Source organism: Leopardus geoffroyi, chromosome E3, assembly GCF_018350155.1.
Source record: "Leopardus geoffroyi isolate Oge1 chromosome E3, O.geoffroyi_Oge1_pat1.0, whole genome shotgun sequence".
In the NCBI taxonomy this organism is placed as follows: Eukaryota; Metazoa; Chordata; class Mammalia; order Carnivora; family Felidae; genus Leopardus; species Leopardus geoffroyi.
The window spans coordinates 25159646-25174298 of NC_059340.1; the positions used below are offsets into that span (position 1 = coordinate 25159646).

Sequence of the window (14653 nt, forward strand, 5' to 3'; positions counted from 1 at the left end):
CCGCCCCTTCCCCCGCCCCTCGGTTGCCGACGTCTACCCCAACTTCGCTCTGCTCGGCTCTTCCCGCCTGCTGCCGGAGGGAGCCGGAGCCAGCAAAGGCTCGCCCTGGCCTCGCGCACCACGCTCCGCCGAGCGCGCTCTCTGCCTCAGCGTTTTGGAGCCATCCCAACAGGCCCTGAGAGCTTTACAGATGAGGAAACTGAGGCCCAAAAGGAATTGCCCGTCCCCCACCCTTGGCTTGAGGTGAGAGTGCCCATGCCACCGCCAACACAGGTGGGCTGGCCTCTGAGCACGGGTTTGTGTAGAGTCTTAGGGCTTCCCCTGCCTAAATGCCTTCACCTGTACCAACTCTTCTGGAAGCATTCCTGGAGTTCAGGACACCCAACAATGAGGTATGGCCTTTACTGGAAGGTGTTAGCCATTACTTTTCATGCAGAAGTCACGAAACCGCGAGATCCTTAAAGATGAGTTCAGCTATTATCTCTGTTTTTTTTTTTTATGGATGAAGAAGTCTAAACCTAAGTCCCTCAGTTCTACATCAGAGCCAGACACGTTCCCTGGCCCCAAACCCATAGAGCAGGGTTTCTCAATGGCAGCAATATTGACTTAGTAGGTGGGAAAATTCTGTATTAAGGGGCTGTGAATTGTAGAATGTTTAGCAGCATTCCTGGCCTCTACTCACTAGATGCCAGTAGTAATCCCTTTCCTCCCAGTTGTGACAACCAAAAAATGTCCCCAAACATTGCCACAGGTTCTGTGAGGGGGCACAATCATCCCCAGCTGAGACCCACTGCGATTGAGGGTTGAGTGTATCCGTAAACACCATGGCTGGGGGAGGGGGATCCCAACAGTTCTGGGCTCTGATCTCATGGCTTACTGTGTGACCTTGGTGAGTTACCTCTCTAAGCCTGGGCTTTGTCTGTAAAATGATAGGCCCGTGCATTGGCCTGCTACTACATAGTTTTCAGGCACTTTCCATCCAGGGACCTATGTTGACCTACCTTTCTTCTGTGACCTGGATGACAGTCACAGGGTTTTAGTGAGGACATGTGCAATAATAGCTATAAAGAAGTTAATACCTATCTGGAGTATAAAAGAGACTCAAAAAGATTGGATGGCACAGTCTTTTACCAACTAATGTTTCTAGAAATAAACAGGCTGGTGGATAAAGACATAAGCTTGGGGTTAGTAAGAATAAAAAGAAGCTAAAGGGGGCACCTTGGTGGCTCAGTTGGTTAAGCAGGTCATGATCTCCTATCATAATTTGTCAGTTTGAGCCCCGCATCAGGTTCTGCACTGACAGCGCTGGGCCTGCTTGGATTCTCTCTCCCCCTCTCTCTCTGCCCCTCCCCTGCTCACTCTCTCTCTCTTTCTCTCTCAAAGTAAATAAACTTTAAAAAAAAAAAAAAAGCTAAGGAATCCTGCTCTACCTCCACAACAGCCAAGAAAAGAGGAGCTAATGGTGGGGATAAGTGTCCCTAAATTCTTAAGTTTCAGGCAATACTGTGTGGCTTCATGCACTTTGATTTGCTGCAGTATGATGGGTGCCCCATCTAAGAAAAGGTTGTGGGTTTTTTTCCTTTAGAACAAAACATTACAACCATCATTCTTATTTCCTTTCGAAAGTGGAACTGGGTCCTCCGTGGATTGTTCAAGAGTGCCATCTAGGGACGTCTTTGTGAATCCTTTACTTCCCCCTCCTCCACCTCTGTCATTGTAGGGACAGCCAGGTTTTGTTTTATCCTTGTGCTTTGGCTGCCTTCTGCACCATGTTATATATACTCTGATGACTAGGATCTTAGCTCTCTCCATAGCATCAGGACTTGGCTCATGATGACCATTGATGGGTCAATAAGATATATCCATATGCAGCCTCTTCTATGCTTTTCAGAGATTACTTACTCTGGGTGAGCAACCATTTCAGGTCTTAGAAAAGATCTGCCAGGAGCCCTGGGCTCTGAATAAGAAATGTCTGAAAATTTCCCCACAACACATTGAGATCCTAAGCTGTTTATATCACAGAGATGGGGACAAACCAGACTCTAACTGACCTCTTCTCCCTGTATTGCCAGATTTAGCAAATAAAAATCCAGGACACCCAGTTCAGAGTGAATTTCAAGTGAACAACAGATAACTTTTTAACATAATTATGTCCCAAATACTGAATGGGATAAACTTATGCTAAAAAAATTATTTGTTGTTTATCTGAAATTGTAATTTTACTGGGCATCCTGTGTTATATCTGGCAACCCTGTGTACTTAGAGTTGAGGGATTGAGGGATTTGAAGCCTGCATCCCTCTTGGGACTTACCAGACAGAAGATTAAGTCAGACAATTCTGGTGCAGATGAGGTGGCTGGGGAGTGTGTTGGGGGGAGATGGCATTTTCATTTTCCTTAGTAGATATTTTATTTATTTATTTTTTAATTTTTAAATGTTTATTTTTGAGAAAGAGAGAAACAGCATGAGCAGGAGAGAGAGAGAGAGGGAGACACACAATCTGAAGCAGGCTCCAGGCTCTGAGCTGGCAGCACAGTGTCTGACCTGGGGCTGAAACTCAGGAACTCAACCGTGAGATCATGACCTGAGCCGAAGTCAGACACTTAACCGACTGAGCTACCCAGGCGCCCTATTTATTTATTTTCTACGTAACAGACCACACGTAGGTTTTTGGTTAAAGCTAGGGAACAGATTCCATAGTCAGGTTCAAGTCCCAACTTTGCCACCAACCTAGCTGAGTGATTTAACCTGCCTGTGTCTGTTTCCTCAGCCATAAAACTTGGGATAATAATTGTATTTATTTTCTGGGTTGTTGAGAAGATTTGGAAAGACGATGCTTAGCACAGTGCTAGCAGATAGTATAGCTCAATACATGGAGGTCATAATCATTGTTTTGATGTTTTTGAACACAGGTAGACTTAGAGTTCACTAACTTTCAGATGGAGGCATGTCTCCTCCTCACCCACAGGGTCATGGGGCTCATTAGCACCATACCAGTCTCTTTCTACTGTTTCACTTTGTTGGGCTACAGCCGCTGGTTTTTGTGTGACATTGGGTTTCGTGCCCCATTATAGAAGGCCTGGTAATAACCCCATTTCTGTCTAAACCAAAGTTTCAAACCCTGTCACTAGTTCATTTATTCCAGATACTATTTGAAATTGTATATATTGTGTTATCTAAATGTCGTGTCTGTCCAAAAGATGGGGGCCCCCAGTTGTGGGGTAACGATCAGGTGGAAAACAGTGGCAAGGGCAGTGAAGGATTCACCTGAGGCAGAACAAGGAAGCTAGAAGTTTACCAAATACACCTCAAGGGAGGTTGGGAGGGGCAGGACAGCAAAGGAGAGGCAGTGGGTGGGGGCTATTTTTAAAAGGGAAATGTGAGGAGGAATGGGGATGTATGGAAAAAAGGGAGACTTTATGCTAACTGTGCCTGGTTGTAAGTAGCCCATTGGTTAGTTAGGGCCTATGGATGTTTTGAGGTGAGTCCCCTGATGGTCTTGTCTGTATTCAGCCAGGAGGTCACTGTGAGCCCTTTCTACATTCCATTGCTCAAGATTGTTTGCCTAAAAGCTGACTCTCCATATATGTCTGATGGTAGAGAGTAGAAATAAAAGAGATGGGGAAGCACAAGGTTATTTTCAAAGTATGGAGAGGGGTGCCTGGGTGGCTTAGTTGGTTAAACATCTGACTCTTGATCTTGGATCAGGGGTGACAGTACAGAGCCTGTTTGGGAGTCTCTCTCTCCCCCTCTCTGCCCCTCCCCTGCTCATGCACTCTGCCTCTCTCAAAATAAAAATAAATAAACTTAAAAAATAAAAAAGTAAGAAAAAGGAGAAACAGAAGTACTTGGTGCTGTGCTGGTAGGATCTCAGAAATGTTTGTTTTCTGGACAGGTCCTTTGTGGAAAGAGCAATGGACTCTGGAGTCATAAGGACAGGCTTCAACTTCTATTAGCTCTTATGAGTTGCATCAATTTGGGAAATTTATGTATTTTTCTCAGTTTTGGTTTTCTCCTCCATAAAATGGGAACAACATGGCATTTTGGGGAAAATTGAATGAAATAACAGATATGCAAGCATGGCACCCCAAAAGAGCTCAATAAGTCTAACTTGGTTTTGAGGGAACTCAAGCGACCAAATAATGTGTGCTTTGAATGTTTGGACAGCAGCTAATACTGTAACCTGTGTACACAAGTATACATGTGTGTGAGTATGCGTATGTGTGTTTCTGTGTTTATAATAAGAATTATATTTAAAAAAAAAAAAAGAATTATGTTAGCCACAACATCTATAGAGTGCCTCCTATATCAGGTGACCAAACCATCCCACTGCCTAGGACTGCGGGGGTTCCCCGGATACAGGATTTGGAGTGTTAAAACCCAGAAAGTCACAGGCAAACTGGGATGAGTTGGTCATCCTCCTGCTCTGTGCAGATTGCTTTACAGACATTATCTCATTAAACCTTCCAACCTACCCTGTGAGGTAGGTACTCACGTTTGTTGCCATTTTACATTTAAGAAGGACATTTAGAGAGATTAAGCAACTTCATCAAGCCACAAAGCTAATTAATGGGAAGGGCAGGATCTGAACCCAGCTGGGTCCAGCCTGAGAATTTAACCACCATGCTATAGGCATTTAGACTTTACCAAAGGCATAGTCTTTTATTGCCACTCATCTCTACATTCCCGGATCTTTGCTAAACACCCTCCCATCTTCCCTTCTGTCACCACCAATTTCTGCTGCCCAGCCAGGCCTCCAGCAAAGGGAGACACGAGCTGAGTCAAGCCCAGTCTTGTATCTGGGCACAGCGGAGGCCCCTCCTTCCTTAGCAACAGACGCTGAAGCCTGGTTACCGGCCCCAAGGCCTGGGTGCAGGCACCTCCAATGTTAAAACAGCCCAGAGAGGAGGAGAGAGAAGAGTTCAGGTTGCTAGGGTATTGTTTAGTGGAGGTGTTTCTTCCCTCTTATCTGTACTAACATGTAATTCTGCTTCCATTTTTCCTCTACAGTGAACTCGGTGTGTTCCTTCAAAAGTTCTAAGAGAGGAGCTGCTCAGTGGAAGGGAAGAGCAGCCAGAGCAGAAGGCATTGCAACCACAGCAGAAAAGCCCTGCAGAACCCCAATGCTCTCCCTTCTTCATTCTTTAGCTTCTCTTTCTTTCTTCTTCTACCAGAGAACTCCTCAGGGGGCCAAAGTCTATGACCTCAGAGAGACAGCTCTGTGAACAGAGCTTTCAGAACATTTAGAAAGTTCCATTTTCTGTGTCACCTCACTATGCTGTAAGCAAGTGTGAATTTCAGAGCCACTGGTACGAGAGGATCATCCCTAGAGAAACTGAGAGCTCTTTATTCATTTTGTAATAGACCCAACTAAAATGGACAACATGAGTGACATGGATTGCTCATCTCAGAAGGTAGGTGTGAATTTTAAGGTGTATTTCTTTTTTTCTTTTAAACCTGTATTTTCAACATGTAGGGAATTTGGGAGTGGGCAGGAAGGGGATGTTTCAATCATAGACTAATTGCCATGTTAGATCCCCTTGACTGAGCAACTGTGTTAACATTTTTATGCTTTGTCCTTTGAAATATGCTTTTTGCTGAATTAGGCTTTTGGACTAAAAGCCTCAGGTTTTGCTGTGAAAACTTCAGGAATAGATACCTGTTGTTCCTTTCCCTTCCCTTCCCGAGGCCTTTAGACCATATATTCCATCCAACAGTTCCCAGATGTACATCAGAATATCCTAGAGAGCATCTTGAAAACAGAGACTTGGCCTCACTCCCAAAGGTTCTGATCCAGAAGACTTGAATGGGGTCCCGGAATCTGTATTTTTTTTTTAATTTTTTTTTTAACGTTTATTTATTTTTGAGACAGAGAGAGACAGAGCATGAGCAGGGGAGGGGCAGAGAGAGAGGGAGACACAGAATCTGAAACAGGCTCCAGGCTCTGAGCTGTCAGCACAGAGCCCGATGCGGGGCTTGAACTCACAGACCGCGAGATCATGACCTGAGCCGAAGTCGGACGCTTAACTGACTGAGCCACCCAGGCGCCCCCCGGAATCTGTATTTTTAACTAAGAATTGAGTGATTCTGCTGTAGCAGGTGAGCTTTTGAGATCGGCCTCCAAGAAGAACATGCAAACATGATGTGTAGTCAGAAATCATCCATCTGAAAGTAATAGTGTTACCCCATCTAGATGTCAGAATCTTGGTGTTCAAAGCCAAGATCCATTAGGTTGCCATACCCTAAAGTGCCCAGAGGAGCATTGTCATGTTTATTTGTTTTTTGAGAGAGAGAGAGAGACAGAGCATGAACAAGGAAGGGGTAGAGAGAGAGAAAGAGAAAGAGAGAGACACAACCCAAAGCAGGCTCTAGGCTCTGAGCTGTCAGCACAGAGCCCGACGCAGGCCTTGAACTCACAAATGGTGAGATCATGATCTGAGCTTAACTGACTAAGCTACCCAGGCACCCCAAACCAGAGGAGCATTTTAAATTGAAACTTTATGAAATGAAGGTGATTCTTACAAAAATCAATCTCTTTTTCCTTCAAGATGCCACAGAGCATTCTTAGGTATGGTCATGTTCTGTTCTGGAATTGATTTCTAGATCTGGTGATCCTGTGTGTGTTCCATGTATGCCTGTCCCATGCACTGAGATGTTTTCTGCTCTCCGTATTTCTGGCTCTGTGTGTCTAAGTCTTAGTCTGTGCCTATGAACAAGCTCAAATTTTTAACTTGTTCTCCAAAGGTTCTGCTTCTATTATATGCTGTAAAATTCTTAATATTGGCTTGCTTTTTGCAAAATGTTTCAGTTTCTTTATTTTCCCAAGAATGGCTTATGTCTTTGTATGATGATTCAGCTGCCTCTGTGTCTGCCCCTTGGATGAACATCTCTCAGTATGAAGGAGCATAAATATAATTTAGCTCAAACCCAAAAGGGAATCTCTGGGCTCAAGTAACCGAGAAGTCCAAATGGGATCCAGGAGTCCATCCGATGTCACTGGGAGTCTATCTTTTGCCTTCTGGGAGTCTTGCTTCTATGTTGGCTGTATTCTAATGAAAGCTTTGTTTCCACATAAGGCAAAGATGTTTATTGAGAGTGCCTCTTTCTCAATAGGTCTAGTGAAACTGTCAGGAAAGACTGATGAGCCCAGCTTAGGTCACATGCCTGTCCCTGAGCCAAGCACTGTATCTAGGAGGGTGGAGAACCCTGATTAGCCTGACCTATGTCACATGTGCTTCCTGGAGCCAGGGACTGGGTGGGATCAGGTGACTGTATAGCACGGACTGAAATTGGAGAAGAGCTGATTTTGTCCACTAGGGCTGTGCCCTACTAATTTTGGTAGGGAGAATAACTTCCCAATTGGTGTCAGAGATGACATCAGGTTTACCCCAGCCACGAGCAGAAGCAAGACACCTCCTGAATAATGTTAACGTCCTACTTGACTGTAAAAGTTCAAGGTTTTTTGGTTTAACTACTCATTTCCATTTTTGTTGTAACTTACTCAAGATGTCTGAAATTTGTGGTGTTTGTTTGTTGCTCTTTTAATGAAGATTTTTATTTGAAACATATTTAAAATTAGGCCAAGGGAAAGATTTCCAGTGACCATAAAACTTTCTTGCTTGCAAAGACAAAAAAACAAAAAACAAAAACAGGCAGCCAGAACTTATCAATCATTATATGCTGTACATCTGGGATCCTGATGGAAATCATGAATGACTTCATAGCGCTGAAAGTACCACTGCCAGAATCGACCTCAGATGGTGTGGTACCCAGTTTGGGTGACCAGGTTCCTTTCAGGCTGATGCTGGAGTTCTATCCTTTTGTTCACCTGATTAGTGCAAATCTGATACTAATTTCAGTACCAAAAAATCATCTTGGAGATAATTGATCAATTCTTAGGTCCTTGAAACTGAGGTCAAGAACAGAGAGGGGCGCCTGGGTGGCTCAGTTGGTTAAACGTCTGACTTTGGCTTGGGTCATGATCTTGTGGTTTGTGGGTTCAATCCCCACCTCAGGCTCTGGGCTGACCGCTCAGAGCCTGGAGCCTGTTTCCTATTCTGTGTCTCTCGCTCTGTTTCTGCTCCTCCCCGGGAGCAAATCCCCAGACTTGCATTCTGTCTCTCTCAAAAATAAATAAACATTGAAAAAAAAAAAAGAGAGATAGATAGACACGGTTATTTAACTCAACAAACTGAGTTCTCTAAAAACAGCAAAGTCTGCAGGTCTCAAACTCCTCTCGTTTAAGTTGGAGCCCAAGCATCCCTATTTTTAATAAAGTTCTATTGGTGAGTGTGATGTGCCACAATTTTTTACAATAGCTAGATTAGGCCATTAGACCAGTGGGCCTGTTGTATGTTTTTTAAAGATCTCAGGCTTGGGGCACCTGGGTGGCTCAGTCGGTTAAGCGTCCGACTTCAGCTCAGGTCATGATCTCACGGTCTGTGAGTTCGAGCCCCGCGTCAGGCTCTGTGCTGACAGCTCAGAGCCTGGAGCCTGTTTCAAATTCTGTGTCTCCCTCTCTCTCTGCCCCTCCCCTGTTCACGCTCTGTCTCTCTCTGTCTCAAAAATAAATAAACGTTAAAAAAAATAAAAAAAAAAATAAAGATCTCAGGCTTGGTGTGCATCTTTATTTATGGGTTTGCATGTTTTTGTTGAATTTTAAGATCAACACCTTCCTAAAGTAATTTGCCATGTTATCAGTACTTGCTGTTTCCAATGTGTTGGGATGCAGAGTCATGTGTATTTAAAATTTTTTTTAATGTTTATTTGTTTTTGAGAAAGAGAGAGAGAGAGAGAAACACAGCGTGATCAGGGTAGGGGCAAAGAGAAAGGGAGACACAGAATCTGAAGCAGGCTCCAGGCTCTGAGCTGTGAGCACAGAGCCTGATGCAGGGCTTGAACTCACAAAATGGGAGATCATGACCTGAACCAAAGTCAAACACCTAACCAACTGAGCCACCCAAATGCCCCCAGAGTCATGTGTATTTAAAAGCACCTCTGTGTGGCCAGGATGTATTACTTATATTCTCTGGGCTTTAGTTTCTTCATGTCAAACATGGTTATCAAAAACTCTCATAAGGAAAAAAAAAATCTCTCATAAGGTTGTACAGTGCCTAGCACATAATAATTTGGAATAATTATAGTGGTATTGTTATTTTATGAGGTTGAGTCATCAGTGAGCAGTTGGTTAGGGCGTGAGGGTGGCTGACATCCAATTCATATACCCCCTATCTGCTACCCCCCTGCCAGTTCCCCTGCATGACATAATTTGCTGATTCAAGTAAATCAAATGAATCCAGTAATGTCTCCTCTTACACAGTTTAGTCCAAGGTCATTGCCTTAGGTGAAAAATCATGGAGAGCCAAAATTGCCCTTGAAAGCCCCTTAAACCATCTTTAAAATGCTATACAGCAACATGTCTCAGTAAGTACAACCCACAGTTTTCCTTTAGTTTTGGAACAAATTGTACCTTCTCTGTCACAGCCCCAGATAAGTAGTTGTCGTGCACATAGAGGCTGGGTCCTAGGACAGAAACACACACAGAATTGTTCAATACTGCTGTCACTTTCAGCTCTGCTCAGAAGAGGTACTTGGGAACTGAGAGTGGCCATGGGAGCCGCAGGTTCACCCCTACCTGAGGCTCACCCCTAAGTGCACCCTCACTGAATGGAATGGTGGACTCAGACACCCATACTATTTAAGTGACTCTTTTTTTTTTTTTTTCAAAGCAGGCAGAACAGAGAGTTGCTCATGTGTGTGTTAAACACACAAAGTATAGTGCCACCACATAAGCAAATTTCTACTTGGAATTGTGTTTTTGTGAAGTGCAAGGGCCTATTTTTTGTTTAAAGTTAACCCCTTTAATCACAACCCAGGATAGGGTAACTTCCCTCAGAATTTGGGGTCTTCCCAGGGGAAAAATATTACCCTAAATTTGCTCATTGAGGGGTAACCAAGGAGAAGATGCTGGAGGAGAGACATCACTGATTTAAAAATGAAACCTACACTATGGATGGGGGTGAGAAGGTGTTTAGTGGGCATAACTCTGTCCCTAAAACTTATCTTAGGGATCTTTTTACTCCTTGCCAACCTAGAGGCTTGGAAATCTTTCCTGATTCCTGAAGAGCGGCTTTGTTCCCATTTCCCACAGATCCCTGAAAGTGACTCAATACATCACATGAGCCACTCCCAGATGCAGCCAGAGCTGCCCCCTCTGCCTGCTTCTGCTAATGAGGAACCATCTGCGCTCTACCAGGTATGTTCACTGGGCTGCTGCTATTCTACTGATATTAGTGGGAGACAAACAGCTAGGCTGGACGATTGGTCACTTCTGCCACCAGAAAAGGCTATGGTAGTGTGGGGAGAAAGAGCTATCTAGTAGTACAAAGGTGAGTTAGGATCCAGCCTTCTCACTTCCCTGCTGTATTTTTGAGACTTTCTGAACTTCTGCATCTTCGGTTGTGAAAAATATAAGGATGATTATTTCTACTTTACAGCCATGTCCGTAAAGAATAAAGACAATAGAAGTAAATCACCTGATGCACAAACATACTGCTTATTGAAAGCCAGCTTTTGTCCTTGACATCAGAAATCATGCTCATGGTGGTTGGAGAAGTGCAATTGGTGAACATCCAGGAAGCATATGGCTGAGTTTGCAGGAAGTAGAAACAGCGTAGGGCATGCAGGACTCTCTTGAGTCTCCATGTGAGTGGAACTTAAGCTCCTCCAAGAGATGTCCTTCACCTCGTCATACTCTGCATTTCTTTCCTTGTAGACCATCATGTCGCACAGCTTTTATCCCCCCTTGATGCAACGTACATCGTGGACCCTGGCTGCACCCTTCAAAGAGCAGCACCACTACCGTGGACCCAGCGACTCCATTGCCAACAACTACTCCTTGATGGCCCAGGACCTGAAGCTGAAGGACCTGCTGAAGGTTTACCAGCCAGTCACTATCAATGTCCCCAGGGAAAGGACCAGAAAGGGGCTGCCATTAGGTAATTGTAGCAGTGTGCCATACCAGATCCAAATGGGGCTTTGCAGTGAGATTTTTAGTTGTGGGTTCTACTTCTGGCTCCATTGCTTGCTGAAGCTAACCTTGGATAACTTCATAGGGTCTCAGTCTTTTCATCTATGAAATGGGAATGATTGTAATATCTAGCATTACATTTACCATATACTGTGTCCCTTACATTTACCACACACCAAACACTTTTCTGTGTACTTGTGTTATTGAATCCTGAATAACAAATTATTCCCAAAACTTAATGGTTTAAAACAACCACCACTTATTATCTCATAGTTTCTATGGATCAAAAATATGAGCATGGCTTAACCAAATAGTTCTGCCTCAGAGTCTCTCACAAGCATGCAATCAAGGTATCAGCTAGCCCCACAGTCCTCTAAGGGCACTTAGGGAAGGATCCTCTCCCAAGCTCATTCATTTCCTCAGGTTTTTGCTGGCTGTTGGTCATAGACATCAGTTTCCTGCCACATGGGTCTTTCCATAGGGCAGTTCACATTATGGCTTCTGGCTTCCCTCATAGGGAACAGGGGAGAGAGCAAGAGACAGAAGAGAGCCAAAAAAACAGAAACCACACTCTTTTTGGAATTTAATTTTGGAAGTGACAGCCTATCACTTTTGCTGTATTCTGTTTGTTAGAAGTGAGTCACCAGGTCTAGCCTGCACGCACAGGGATTGCACAAGGTCATGATGCCAGGAGGTGGGGATCATTGGGGGCCATCTTGGAAGCTGTTTACCACAGTACTTTATATGTATTAATTTATTTAATCCTGCTGGGCACACATAAGTCTGCTTATCCTTCAGTAATTTTTGTTACATGTGTGTTGGAGCCTCTCAGTCTGCCCTCTGTCTCAAACTCATTTTCATATTTTTCATTTTTCTCTCTGTGCTGGGTCTGGGTAAGTTCCTCAGATGTATCTTCTGATTCACTAATTTGCTCAACTGTGTTGAGCCTTGAGTTTATCATGTCTAATGAACTTTTTTTACTTTCATGACAAAATCTTTTCATTTTCAGATTTTCTTTTTTTTTAATTAAAAAAGTTTTTTTTAAGTTCATTTATATTAGAGAGTGTGGGTGCAAGCACAGGAAGGGCAGAGACAGAGAAAGAAAGAGAATTGTAAGCAGGCTTTGTATGCTGTCAGTGTGGAGCCCTGCACGGGGCTTGATCCTATGAACCATGAGACAATGACCTGAGCTGAAATCAAAGAGTCAGATGCTTAATCAACTGAACCACACAAGTGCCCCTCATTTTCAGATTTTCTAATTGATTCTACCTGCCAATTTGTCATTTTACTCTTATAGGTTTAGCTCTTTCAATATTCCTGGGAAGATCTTAAACATTTATTTTGGAGCAATGTTTGATTGCTGTATTATTTTTACTTTGCAAAATTATCCCTTGCTTGTTGAGTCAATTAACTGTCTTTCTTACTATTGGTTTTTCTCATATGGTCTGGTCTGGGATTTTAATTTGCAGGCTTCTGTTGAGAGTATTTTCCCTTCTTGTGACTTGCATCCCCCCCCCATTGTTTTTATTGAGGTATGATTTACATACAATAAGATGCATAGATCTCAAGTGTTCAGTTCAGTGAGCATTGACCATTGTTTATACCATGTAGCCACCACCCAAACAGGATATAGGGCATTTCCATCCCTAGAGAAAGCTCTATTGTGCTTATTTCCAGTGAGTTCTCTTCCCTACCCAAAACCATCCCACTCTAGGGTAGTTACTTTCTGATTTTTGTCACCATAGATTAAGTTTGATTGTTTTCACTTAGAAATGTAATCAGTGTACCTTTTTGACACATACTTCTTAATCTAACGTTTTTATTCTTATGCCTTCATCTGGCCTCTTAGGACCCCAAATTAGTACCAGACCTTATATTGGTGGCTTGGGACTCCCATCCTAGGTGATATTTGGAGATCTTGTAGATGTGGTCACTGAGGCTGCGTGAAACTTGGCCTCCTTATTATTGGGCTGTCTCTGTTATCTCTGGCCAACATAAGAATTGAGGATCCTTGTGCTTTATCTGCATGACAGTGCTGTCTTCATGGATAGGGCAGCCTGTCTTCATGGATAGGGCAGCGTTGCTTCAGTCCTGGCTTTATGCTGTGAACCTAGATCATTTATTTATTTTGAGAGAGATGGAGAGAGAGGATCCCAAGCAAGCTCTGTGCTGCCAGCTCAGAGCCTGACTTGGGTCATGAGGTGGGGCTTGATCTCATGAACCGTGAGATCATGACCTGAGCCAAAATCAAGAGTCAGACCTTAACCAACTGAACCACCCAGGAACCTCTCAAAATGTCAATTTAATATTATGTCTTCAACACTTCTCTGTTACTTGTTAATTCCTTTAGGCTGGAGACTTAAGTAAGTAACAGTATCTAGTTAAAGCTTTATAATCTAGTTTTATATCAACTATTGAATTCATTTGTAGTTACCTTGTATTGTGCATGATACTGGTTTTTCTATTTGTGATAATCATATATTTCCTTTAAAATAAATATGCCAAGTGTAAAAGTCTTCACCTACTTAGAAATATTAAACAGTAATTTCCAACGTTTAGAAAATAGGGCATACAGGATTAGGGAGTGAGTCAAGTAGGACTGATATTAATACTTGACAATTGTATGGGTGAATAGAAGGTATGTGCATTCCCATTTCACAGTTGGGGAAACTGAGGCCTGGAGTGATGAAGTCACTGCTTCAGAGTCGCACAGGTGATTAGTGGTGCATGTAGAACCAGGCGGCCCATCTCCTGCCTTATCCCCATTGCACCGAGTCTACTCCCCTTAGTATGCTCTGGGACTGTCCTGTGGACAGAGGATGACTCTAATGTGTTTCTTCTCCACTCTTCTAGCAACTAACTGCTCATCAGAACCCAACAAGAAGAAAAGAAAGTTCTCCTCTAGAGACAAAGAGAATCCCACCAGGTAAGTATCCCTGTGGGTGCAGGAGATTGTAGGACACCTGGCTGAACTGAAGAAGGCTGTGGTCTCATTAACCATGCTCTGCTTCTTGACTTCAAAGCATTCCCAGACTCCAAGTAACTCATGTGTTTTTCCACCAGTGCTCTTCACTCAGTTTTTTAAAATGTTTATTTGCTTTTGAGAGAGAGAGAGACAGAGACAGAGAGAGAGACAGAACACAAGTGGGAGAGGGGGAGGGGCAGAGACAGAGACACAGAATCCAAAGCAGGCTCCAGGCTCTGAGCTGTCAACACAGCCTAATGTGGGTCTCGAACTCATGAACCATGAGATCATGATCAAAGCTGAAGTCGGTTACTCAACCCACTGAGCCACCCAGGCGCTCTCTTTTAATCCAGTTTTTTAAGGCTCTAAATAAAACTGAAGTAACCAACTGAGCAGAGGCACCTGAGTGGCTCATTGGTTGCCAACTCTTGATTTCAGCTCAGGTCATGATCCCAGGGTCCTGGAATTGAGCCCTGCATCAGGCTCTGTGCTGAGCATGGAGCCTGCTGAAGATTCTCTCACTCTCTCCCTCTACCTATCTCTTGAACTCTCTCTCTCTCTCTCTAAAATAAAAAAAGGAGGGTTGCCTGGGTGGCTCAGTCGGTTGAGCGTCTGACTTCGGCCCAGGTCATGATCTTGCGCTTCATGCGTTTGAGCTCT

At 43.6% G+C, this 14653-nt stretch overlaps 1 protein-coding gene across 2 annotated transcripts in view; it reads left to right on the forward strand.

The window, feature by feature from the left end:
- The first annotated feature begins 21 nt into the window (after window positions 1-21).
- Window positions 22-14653, forward strand: part of DNAH3 (dynein axonemal heavy chain 3) — a 169565-nt gene continuing 154933 nt past the window's right edge. Inside the window, exons 1-5 of one of the 2 annotated variants that reach the window (XM_045460406.1) lie at window positions 22-392; window positions 5010-5413; window positions 10150-10254; window positions 10774-10996; window positions 13882-13954. In XM_045460406.1, coding sequence (XP_045316362.1) covers window positions 5375-5413; window positions 10150-10254; window positions 10774-10996; window positions 13882-13954 — 440 coding nt within the window. In that variant the 5' untranslated portion in view covers window positions 22-392; window positions 5010-5374. The remainder of the gene's footprint in view (window positions 393-5009; window positions 5414-10149; window positions 10255-10773; window positions 10997-13881; window positions 13955-14653) is intronic. The other variant, XR_006708093.1, reaches the window with a different exon arrangement.